Genomic DNA, 12,299 nt, shown 5'->3' on the forward strand with positions numbered 1-12,299 from the left:
GACCATTATTTTGACTTTTATTGGAATTTACGTTTTTGTTTAAATATGAAAAATGCCGACCAGCAAAAATATCATGTTGAGAGTATCGAGTAGATGTCTGTTAACATTTTTTTCTATAGCGCCAAACTTGTATAACCATTAGTTTGGCTTTTAGTCTATTTTAAAAATCTTGATTTCTTATTTATTTTGTATGAAAATAAAGTGCTTTGGGTAAAAAATGCGGTACGGCGGATTACAAAGGACCTTTAGAACATTTAATAATCTGGCGCAAAACATTTTTGACCGTTATCTTGACTTTTTATTCATCTCTCTTTCCGTTTTGGTTCAAATGGGAAAATGTCAGCCAGCGAAACAAAAGTCAAATCTTTTGGTAAACGACTTGAACGACGTATTTTTACTATACTAGCAAATGTCGACTTTGGCTTTTATTGGACTTTTTAAAAAAAACTTTTTTTTTATACATTTTAACAATGACAACAAGCAGAGCTTTCCCAATGACTAGTTATTATTCAGATAAATACTTTGTGTTTTTGTTTTGTGTGTTGTTAGGTGAACTATATTAATACTATCTGATTTTAGATATGACTTTGGCTGTAGTTTTTGCATTCGACTCAACGTTACGGCCTAAGTTTAGGTTGAATTATGGTATTGATTCACCTTGACCGTAAATGGTTACCACCCTCCAAAGATAAGCTTGCCATCTAGTGACGAAACTCGTATATTGGCATGACGTCTGAAGTATCTGTTAGGGAAAACAGGAGTCGGGTAGTTGTACTTTGCATGTATGCCTATTACAATGTCCTGGAGCTACTCGGCCGATAACATAGTAGGTACCTCTATCACCCCACTGTTTATTCCTTGTATACACTTTTCTTTAAAAAAAGTAGTTTCTTAAGCGTGTATCACCATCAGGTAAGGTAGTGGTCAAACGCAAACCTATTTTTCAAAAGACGACCACCATATTACGCCTTTAGCAAGATAGTTCCATTATCACTAGATAAAACTTTTTTTGATTTTTGGAAAATCGAATTAAGTTCAAAATATTGGTCATAGTCGTTTAATGCCATAGTAATAAACATTCTGACGATCTTTTAAATAACGCGTCGGTTATATTTTATTTTTATACAAAATGAATCAAAAATCAAGTTTTTTTTTAAATCCAACAAAAGCCAAACTAATTAATGGTCATACACGTTTTTGTCATAGTGAATAATGTTTACAGGTATCTTCTCGATAGCTTTGACATGTGTTTTTTGCTGACCGGCACTTTTCACACAGAAACTATAACGTAAAGTCCAACAAAAGTCAAAATAATGGTCATAGACGTTTGGTGCCCTAATAATAAATGGTCAAATGGATAAGTTCTAACGGGATATACAAATATTGTTTCATGGCCGGCACTTCACATTTTCACCAAAAATGTATGATAATTCCGTTTTTTTTTAATTCGAATAAAACCGAAAATATTGAACCTACAGCTTTGGTGCCATAGTAATAAATGCTCAGACGGATAAGTTCTAAGGATAATACCATTATTGTTACTTGGCCGGCACTTTACATTTTCACCAAAAATGTATGAAAAATACAGTTTTTTAAAATCGAATAAAACCGAAGATATTGACCCTACAGCTTTGGTGCCATAGTAATAAATGCTCATAAGGATAAGATCTAACGGAATATAGCAAAATTATTTTTTGGCCGGCACTTTGACTTCTGGGCCGAAATCCGACGATCTCCTTTAAGTTTTTTAAGAGTTCATACGACACTACGACAGAAGATAAATTGGGCATAAGTAGGCATACATTATATTTAAATGGTCTTTGTTGGAAATCCTTACTTTTAATACAAATATATGCGATAAAAAATATTTTCCCTTGAAATGGGAATTTTTCGGGTTTTTTCCCTCAGAATTGGGAAAATTCCCAAAACGCGGGAATTTTCCGGGTAAGAACCCAACACTATACATATCCAATGTTTGCAAGTTGTCTTCTGTTTACTTCGAGGTTCTGCCCACCCTACTAGAGATTACTAGTGAGATACTTAAGCAAACAGCTTTCTCTGACGATTTTTATCCTTCTCTATCTTGTTAGGAACTCGTGTTTGAAGTTATTGTGCCCTACAAATGTAGGTACAGTCATGAGCAATATAATGTACCCACTTTAGGACTCTGTCGCACTAACATATTTGACATTTAGTGAGACTTACAGTTCAATTTGTCAAAAAAGTTAATGTGACATGGTACCAAAGTGTATACATATTAATGCTCGTGACCGTACACCCTATTGTCTTGTTCTCTATAGACAGTATGTAGGTATTAATAAATATGAAAGTTGAGCGTGTCGCATCTTTGTATAGGTAGGTATGTATATTTTATACTACGTAACTGTTACACTATTATCGCAATAATTATGCAATATCATCATCATGTGATGATGCAAATCGCAATCGAACCCCCGCGCCCCGTCTCACTTGCCCGCACTCATTGCTAACTTTGATGAAAAAAATTGTCACCATCTAAACACGCGAAGACCAAAATGCGCAGTCCTCTATACGAAAGACATGTTCCATGATCAGTTTAAACTGGCCTGGTACATGGTGACAAGAAACGTGGTCGATAATTATTGGAAGGATCAATACACGCAAGTATTCGTCGTCAGCAAACATCTTTTATGAGCCCCGACGGACTTGGCTTTACGTTTCTATTTGAATCGTCATTTCGACTTGTAGTTTATCCGTATGTTAAAATGTTTGTTAAATACATTAAAATGTTTTATAAATGCGGAAATGTGATTTTTCCTTGTCTCCTGTTGTAGAACTTGACCGATTTAACTAATTACAGAGGATTTGTACTCCATACATACAAACATTTCGTGAGCTTTCCCTTAGGTCCAGCTTAACGACTATATGACCTCCCAGGGGTTGCTGGTGCTACTTAGTCATATAAAGAACCTATTTTAAAATCTTTAAGTATCTAAGACACATTCACACAGTCAGTTCATCAGATATTCATGTGGCTCTGCTCGTTCTATTACGATCATTAATTTATGTACTTATTTATATAAGCAGGTAAAATTCACTGAAAAATAAATTAATAATGAACAAATACGATGCAAAATCGGCACACAGCCCCGCCATCGGTGCTTTGGAACCCAAACCAATCTATTTGCAGACAATAAAAATATTTTAATAAGGTATATATGCATCGTGGGGGGCATTATGCAAATCACTTTACCTGTAACCTGGCAAGACAAATACGTTATCCTGGGCAGCGCCCGCGCACCGTCCGGTTTGCTTAGGTTTACGATGCGTGTGTAAAGTGCGATTATTTCTGACCATAGACGGCGGCGACAACTCTTTCAAATTACTGTCGCGCCGACAAATTAGTTTTATTAATATTGCTTTTGTCCTTCCCCAGATTTTTTGTTACTGCAACGTAAAAAAAAGAATTGTAACATCGTCCGTCCTAAACTCATCTCACGGCAGATGAATAGTAGATAGTCAACATAGGACAATTGTGGTATTAGTACATTGATTACCTATAACTGATAAGAGTTTACAATATCAAAGCGTGCACCGTGTGCGCACTGCGTATCTAATCATTATAATGTAGTCTATACAAGTATCATAAAGAAAACGCTCAGATAATATTGATGCATATATTTTTGTTTTATCATAACATTGAAAAAAATAAAATGTTTAAGTGAAAATTTGCGTAATTGAATTGAGTCTGAGGACGCCGCCCGCTCCCTTCTCAATCGAACACAACAATTCGCCCTTAGAGCACAACATAACATCATCCTTAACACGCCAAATATATAGTACAATATGCGGGCGGCGGCACCGCCTCCTCGGTGATATATATCGAATACATTACAATCTTTACTTCGATCATCTACCACCTTTATTTACAGGTGAATTTACACAGCCTAATATTAAACCCACTGCCACGGAACACTATACTCAAATATATCTTCGTTATCTCAAGTTATTCATAATCAAAGCTAGCTAAACAATTATACGTAGTAATGGACCCTTATAACAAAGGAATATCAGTTGCTCGCGCGCACGCTTCGTAGGAAGCTACACATTGTTACGAAGTCGGAAAATCATACTCATCAGCCTCTTAACAATTTTAAATAAGATGTTCACTCCGGGTCGATATATTTCTCCGGAAACTAGGAAGCGTGCAGTTGAAGGGCAGTGAGCAGTGTGCACTATACCTGTTCTCTGAGGACTACGACGAACGAGCACTTATACGTAATAGGCCATAGCATTGGATTAAATATTTCTAACAATAAACAAACAAATTTATAAATCCGGGCCGGGCCTAGTTATTAACACGTGTATTGAGATCAAGCTGCAACAACTAATCGAGTAAAACATAACTGCTACCTACGTGATTCGTATCAATCGGTTTGTTGTACCTAAAATAGTTTCACATGATTTTGACGCCTTGGCCTAAACGTTTCAATTATATTACGTGTACCCGACGTAAACATGCCTATCTAGACTAAACGATCTCAACACATTAAATACAATGAAAAATTAGGATTGCATGGTAGCCAATCATTGTAGCGGTTGCCTATGAAGGTCACCGCAATGTTGTTTGTCGTGGTAGAACAAAACAAGATATGACTTTGTGACGTATTATTATGACATTGCAAACCTATGATAATAATAACCTCAAATCTGTGGAATGCAACAAATAAATACAAATAGACATTTGCATATAGGAGAGTTGGCCTTCGATAGACAAGAATGGAGAATGCTACACCGATAAGAGAGTGGCTCTTAAATGATGATGATGTATATCGAATTAGGCGTTTGTCACTCTAGTTCGATTCATTAGTTCGACTGTCAAAATAGTGAGAATTGAAGACTCACTAGTTCGACTAAGAACATCATATACGCATAAAAACAGTTTGTCAGGGGTGTACAGGACATTCCAGAGTCAAAAAACCTGCGGCGCACGATAGCCGAAGTCCAAGCAGTAACTTACGAAAATGCAGTCGAAGTAGTAACACTTTTTTACTCTCACTAATTCGATGGTCCGACTAATGAATATAATACATTATGTATTAAAGTTTAAGTTTATAACGATGTGTCTAAGTTACCGCCTTGGCTATGTAGCTGTATGGTAACTTATAGTTATAATTATTAGATAAATAAATAAATGTTGTAATATCCATGACCCCAAAAAGACACGTAGTTTGAAGATAGTGTTACATTAAATCGTTGCAAACATGCAGTGGATCTAGCTTCGTTTCCTTTACGGTTGATAGAGAGAGACCTACTTAAGAAAGGAAGTGACAAATATTTAGAAGGGAGTGAATTATTATTCTTTAATTATAAAGAATATTTTTTTCGTTTCATATTCGTCACACGTTAGTTGAAATGAGCAGATAAGTAAGAACTCGGCTACACCGATGTATCTGCCTTTACGTGATGTTATTGCATGATAATATTAATATAATGTAATAAAGATGTCTTTATTATGTTCTACCACAACTATCACAATCAAATCGCCCATATAACTGCTCAGCACTAACTCGTTACAAATTGAAACATTCCTATGAGCTTCAAGTACTCTTTACAAGTACAATAGCGCAATATCGCCGCGACGTCAGCTATATTAGTGAGATAGACAATGTTTATACAATTAACTTCATTTAGGACAAATCTTCAGTTCAGAATCTTGGGCGCTGACCTTCACTCGCAGCAGTCGAGCTTCTGCGGTCTGCTGGTGACATTTTATGCGCGTGGATAGGTCTGTCAGATTTCATTAGTCATTTCGTTGTCATGTGGTACACGACAGTGACGTAGCTTGCCTTAGACGGGCCCCCTATCAAAATTTGTTGAGTTTTTTACTGCTGCTATGGCGGTATCTACGCCACGGGTAAGCGTTCAAGATCCGTGACAGGTCTGATTTGTATAAAAATCGTCAGCTGAAGCGAGTAAGAACTGAGCAAGAGTTGAAATGAGCGTGAATGTTTAGTGCTCGTGCGTCGCGTCCGTGCGCTACACACGCCTAGTCTTTAGAGGAGGTGTCCATGGGGCTGGCGGGCTGCAGCAGCGGCGGCGGCGCGGACGCGGGCGGCAGCAGCGCGGGCTCGGGCGGGCGCGCCACGCCCGCCGCCACGCCCGCAGCGCCCGGCACCGCCGGCTTCACGAACCGCTCGCTCGCTCGTCGGGCCTATACGATAAATTATACATTATAAAACTTATCACTGGAAAGGTATCCCTAAACTAGCTTGGTTCTAACCTAGTTCTGCAATAGATCTGTGATATTCAGCGGATCATGTGTTACTTAGAACATAAAACCTACCTACTGTTGACAAAACCATGAATACAATATAGGGTATGCGAATAAACTATTTGATTTGATTTAAATATATTGATTGGTAAATACAATAGAAATAGTGATACCTGGGAATTGAGATGCAGTGCGGGGCGCGAGAGAGCCAAGCCTGCGGCGTTGGGCAGCAAGGGCGGCGCGTACGGCGACAGTGGCCGCGACCCGCCCGGGGACGACACGCTGCGCGATCGGGCCTACGGTAAATACATACATAAATAATGTTACAAATTTACCTTCTCACGCCTAAACCGCTGAACCGATTTGGATAAAAATTGGCACACAGAAAAAAAGTGTAGTGGTTAACAAAACGCAATATATAGCAAAGCCGAAACGCAAGTGGTACAGACTTCCAATTTGACAGTTGTCATTGAGTAACATTTTTTTTTTAAAAAGGTTAACCTATAATGCGCGCGAAAATACTACAGACCCTAAAAGGACTGTAATATAGACTTTTAGAACAGCTACAAGGAGCTTTCATGTTGTGAAGAAATAATTTGTTAAAATTAAAATAAACGTAAATGCGCAATAACTGAGACAGAGACTGGCTAAATATGATTTCGAAACAAAACATCCCTTTTTTGGAATATAATAGCCTGCTATTCTGTCAATAGAATAACACTTACACTTAAAACTTCATTGAACTGCCTCTCCTCCTCCATTTCCAAAGAAGATTCACTTTCAGAAAGATGCCGACATAGTGCTTCACGACGCTCCACCTAGAACCAAATATCCTATAAGGGCAGTTGTAGATGACAAACAATACAAAAAACAACAGGGGGTGTAAAAATGGCCACGTCGTTGCAATTCATCTTAAAAATCAATATTGCCTTTTTAGATGAATTGATTCAATGTGACCTTTTAACCCCTGAATTGGGTAGTAGGTCAGACAGGCAATCGCTTCTGTAAATAAAAAACCGGACCTGTCAAATCCTTAGGTTATGTAAGCGGACCCTCTGAAAACGGGATACCGCTAGGGAGATGATGTTCGTAAACAACAAACTGACAGCCGTGATCTCTCCCGAGGAAGCATCAAATAATCTGACACTTCATACGAAGCCCTAAGATGGCTATGAACTGTATGGTGGCAGGTGATCAATCCATCATGTTGAAAATGACACAAACCCCTTCATAGCCTAGATCATAGAAACAAGGGATATATGTCGTCAGCACTGAACTACACGAGTCCACTTGTCGCCTGTTAACTCTCGACAGCGTGTGACCTCTTCATTGATTTACGCGCCGTTCATTGCGTATTAACACAAGTGCTAGTTGTGGTTGCACGATACTAAAGAAGCAATGAATTGTGTGGGCAGTTTAATAATACGTCGCCTCATGCAATATTATCGTTTTGTGCATATTCGGTCCCACTGGCTATTCTCTCGCGGCATCTCTCTATAATAAGAACTATGTGCTTCGTACACTTTTAATAAGGCATTCAATCCCATAAGGCATGTCGTATACTTATCCCGGGGTTCAGCTGCAGGCTTGCCACGTTAACGGCGCGAGTAGAGCAAGAAAATGTCAAAGTGCAAGTTGTCAAATTTGACAAACAAGTTAAGGTTCCTCATTCACACTTGCTCGCGATTTGAATATGATAAGTGTCACACAAATGACGTTAAAAACTAACAATTTTCTCATTTCTTATGAATATAGGTATCTGCTTTTTCTTTTTCTTTGCTGTTCTATAAGCAATATACAATAATAAGATATTTCCTTTGGAGTGCGACATCTTGAAAACATCGCGGATGTCCCGGTACTCGCGTGTAGAAAGGACCTTATTTTCGTCGCGTCGCGTCGCGCTTACATAGCGTGCTAGGCCTGCTGAACGTACTCGTAAATTTGTTTCCAATCCGCCGACAATGTTTGTGGTAAACTTTTTTATTTTATAAAACCAATCATTCTCACGGACAATTAAGCTGATGATAGTTACGCCACATAAGCTAGCGATATGAAAATGCACATTCAATACTGCTGGTAAAATAAACATAAAACGCGATAATATTACCTCCTGCTGAAGTTTCCTTTGCAAACGCAAGTTCTCTTCACGAATGTGTTTCTCTTCTAAGGCAAAACGATGTATCTTCTCTTTGTTTTCGTTTTGAGAAACTGCCAATTGGTTTCTGTAAGGATCGAAAATATTTTCAATATTTTTTACACACAACATAAATTTTGATATTGAAATAGTTTTATAGTTTCAAAAATCACTAATCATATATAACAGCCACCAAAACGCACCGCCGAATGAGTTCACATGCATTTACTGTTATCGCCTCCATTTCTTATAAAATATATTTAGCTAGATATTTATTTACCTTAGTTTTACAACCTCAGAGCGCAGAGTTTGAATGTGATTGCTTAGATTAGACGCAGTGTCACCATTACTGATGTCCCTAGCAAAAGGAAAAAATTATTGTACTGGCAAATGAATGCATTAAGAAAATATTTTAAAGGGGGTGTCAGAGTTCCACTGTTACATCTCCTTAAAACAGCTGCTAGAAATTATGTGACTGTAGGGCCTAATAATCACCAAACAAATAAAGTTTGAAAGTGAAAAATAATTTTCAAAATCATTTCTTTTTACTAAAAATGTGGGGGTATAATTGTTTATTATGCCACGAAAATAAATTAATAAAAGTAAAACAAGTGTGTACCTAGGACTAGCAGGGTCAGAGATGGGCTGGTCCAGCCTGATCTGCAGGGACCGCTTTTCGGCCTCAAGCTTGTCCATTCGTTTCCAAAGCCTGTTGACTAGAGCCTCCTGCTCCTGCTCGAGAGTATTTTCCAACTCCACCTTAGAAAGAGGAATAATGACATAAAAGAAAAGAATGGCTGGCACAAACTTAATCTTAATTTAAATGGGTATGTCTAAAACTAGCTCTGTCTCTTTTTTGTACTTGTCGTAAGGGACGGCGCTATTTATAGAGCTCTCAAACTAAAATAAAGTGTGAAGTTTTGTCCACCAGAATCAGAAAATCCAAAATCTTAATTAAAACATGGTTACTTAGATAATGATGTGATGATAATGCCCAGTGAGGGATGGATTCTCAATGACATATTGTAAAGTAACAATGAAAACACTTTCTTTCAAAATCAAATCAAAAAAGCAATATTGCAATTTAACATTTGCACATATAAATGTGCGAAAATGTGCAATGCAAACAAATGTCAAATAGCAATATTGCTAGATGACTTGCAACAATGTGGCCTTTTTAGACCCCCTATACTCTATTGCACACACATACAAGAAACTAAAAAAAATTGATGGCCTTATTGCACTACAGCAATTTCTCTTTATTTTCAATTCTTGTGTTTCTAAGCAGATTCCAAGCAGAACCTTTATAAATTCAAAATTCGATAAGGAAACTGTCCTTACTTTTTCCCTGCGCAGCCTCTCCAGGTTGGTTTGTTTAGCAAGGGTCTCAGCTTCAAGTTTCTCAATCTTCCTCATCAGTTTATTCACCAGACACTCTTGTTCCTGCTCTAGGGTTTGCTCTAGACGGCACTTCTCTTGGCGTAACTGAAATAGACAAATGTATGAAAAAAATCGTAAACAATGCAGTAGTTAGCCAACATAACATGGATGAATATCAGAAGTGGCTGCTGCCTGCTGCTACTTGGAGCTCTACCCACCCATATAGGTATATGGGTGTGACCATTCATATGCATGTATGTATAAGGATGCTGAAATTCAATGTAGTTTTATAGACATTCTTATGAATGTCAGGAGACCCTAGGTAAATATAGAAATGTTGCAATATACCTTTTAACAAGGTTGGTAAGTGCACTATGATGCAATCCAATACATGTTTTACAACTCTGCCGAGTAGGTATGTAATAAAAATCTGATATTATCATTATTTATCTTATAAAGTTGTTCATTGGATATCTACCTATATGACACACACATATGCAAACTCACACCTGTAGATCTATTTACTGCCTTCTACAGACAACTTGCTGCCACTGTTGGTACAAAGACCTTCCTTATGGTGACAATATCATATTTTTTGCACTTGTACACTGACCTTCATATTTGCTTTTCATAAACTACGTATGTAGTTTAAAAATATTAGGATACACATACAAGGTGCACTATGGACTCTTGCACCTAAGTAGTGGATAGGACAATAGGTGAAACACATCCAATCAATCAATCAATGCATCCATAGCTTCATTACTTATCTTTACAACATAGAAATAGTAATTAAAAAGAAGATACCCTCAATATGTGTGTTAAGTCTACTATAATTAAACTAATTCTACAACTTTGGTAACATACCTGATTCAATTTCCTGGAGAGATCATTAGTGAGACACTCTTCTTCTCTCTCATAATGATGGGCTAGAGTCTCCTTCTCCTTTTTCAGGGCCTGAATTTTCTTCAGCAGTGTATTGGAGATATACTCTTCCTCCTGTTCAGCCTTTGCTTGCTGAAAAATTTAATAAAATAATCATAATGAAAAAATTGTAAGTGGCAGATGTTATTGCTTGTTATGAAGGCTGAATAGCCATCAAACTTTTTTCTACTTATTTTTAAGGACTTTAATATGCAGGTGGTTAAACAAAAATCAGAAGTCAATATAATCGCTGTATGTGCAAAAATGTCCTAGAATCAAAAATACAAAAGATTCCAGGATATATTTGTGTTAACCATAATGGTATTGACAGCCGGTGATCAAATATCCACCCGATCGTGATCAGGTCATCCTCATCGCAACTTAACCTATGCTACAATTACAAACTTATTTTAAGTTACGATTAACAAAAAGATAAACTATTTTAGCTGCACCTGACAAAAGCCAAGCATCGAACTTAAAAAAAATGACATTGGCCAACAAAACAAGTGGTGACTCATACAATATGCACATTTGAAGCAATGACAAAACTGATAGTTATGAGTATAAATGCCTATTAGAATATTACAATATTATACTTACAATTGAAACAGATGCTTGTCGCAAAGCACGATTTTCTTCTTGCAGAGCTTTCACACGGAGTTTATATGTATCTAACTCCACTTTTAACACCCTGAAATGGTAAACTATATTTACGAGGCATTCTGTTGTTTGTTATTGACTAGTATGCCTACGTATTGTACTACTACACTAGTAAAAGAGCCGAAATATTGTAATACTCATTAAATAAAGAAACTATTCTATTTTTCGGGGGTACCTATAAGATCAACATCTATAAACTGCAACATGGTCACTTGTCATCAGCATAACCCTTAAACATTTAGTTAGCTTCCATTATTTACCTGTTTTGCTGTTGCAGAGATTCAATTCTTTTCTGTAACTGATCACGGGATACCGTGCTGGGAGGAAGCATTGCGCCGCCGTCAAGTGAGCTCGAATCGCTCTCAGACGCAGAATCTGCCATCTTATTGCCTAAAAATACAAAGTTCATCGTTAACAAAGATTAATCGCCTAAACTACAGTAACTATTCGGTTATTTGTTACCTGGGGAAATCACAGAATCATCCATTTGCACGAACGAAGTAATGAGGACGGTAACAAAATGTCATAAAAAGTGGAAATTCTTATGGAAATCGTATAAGATTTTTTCGATTTAGATTTAGTATTGTCAACACAACATTCTTAATCAGATTACCGAGAGGAATAGAACTTATAACAATGAAATAAAACACGAGAAATCTGTCTCTGAAAACCAAAAATTCACGGACGGAAAGAAATACACAAGCAGACAAGTCCAGATTCACAATACTAGAGTAACTAGTATTAGCGTTGTACCATGTGGTTCCATTACGAGTAATACAAAACAATACTGGCACGAAAACAGTTCTAAAATCTGCTTCATATTTTTATACAAATTGTGTCAAAATGAAAGACGAATCAGTTGTTTTTAAAGTAGCTTTTATTATTCAAAAGACTGACAGTGTTTTTCCATTTTTCTATTTGTAAAATATTTCGATATATAAAGCGTCG

The 12,299-nt window shown here is 37.1% G+C and overlaps 1 protein-coding gene across 2 annotated transcripts; it reads right to left on the reverse strand.

Moving 5' to 3' along the window:
* Positions 1-3,642: 3,642 nt before the first annotated feature.
* LOC126366742 (coiled-coil domain-containing protein 6) lies at positions 3,643-12,085 on the reverse strand. 2 transcript variants are annotated; one of them, XM_050009978.1, is made up of 11 exons: positions 11,814-12,085; positions 11,612-11,741; positions 11,292-11,382; positions 10,635-10,784; positions 9,729-9,872; positions 9,007-9,146; positions 8,668-8,736; positions 8,361-8,475; positions 6,979-7,071; positions 6,427-6,549; positions 3,643-6,193 (listed from the first exon to the last, which is right to left on the reverse strand). In XM_050009978.1, the coding sequence occupies exons 1-11, from the start codon at positions 11,836-11,838 to the stop codon at positions 6,029-6,031; spliced, it is 1,245 nt and encodes a 414-aa protein (XP_049865935.1). In that variant the 5' UTR covers positions 11,839-12,085; the 3' UTR covers positions 3,643-6,028. The 2 variants fall into 2 exon arrangements, with proteins under 2 accessions (XP_049865935.1, XP_049865934.1); XM_050009977.1 differs by having other exon boundaries at positions 8,668-8,745; positions 11,814-12,084.
* Positions 12,086-12,299: the final 214 nt, after the last annotated feature.

The sequence above is a fragment of the Pectinophora gossypiella genome, chromosome 5, assembly GCF_024362695.1.
Source record: "Pectinophora gossypiella chromosome 5, ilPecGoss1.1, whole genome shotgun sequence".
In the NCBI taxonomy this organism is placed as follows: Eukaryota; Metazoa; Arthropoda; class Insecta; order Lepidoptera; family Gelechiidae; genus Pectinophora; species Pectinophora gossypiella.

Coding starts and splice junctions, on each gene's coding strand:
- LOC126366742 (XM_050009977.1), bottom strand. CDS start 11,838: ATGGATGATTCTGTGATTTCCCCAG. Junction 9,147..9,728: donor AGAGGCTGCGCAGGGAAAAA/GTAAGGACAGTT, acceptor CCTCTTTCTAAG/GTGGAGTTGGAAAATACTCT. Junction 8,476..8,667: donor TCTGAGGTTGTAAAACTAAG/GTAAATAAATAT, acceptor CGATCCTTACAG/AAACCAATTGGCAGTTTCTC.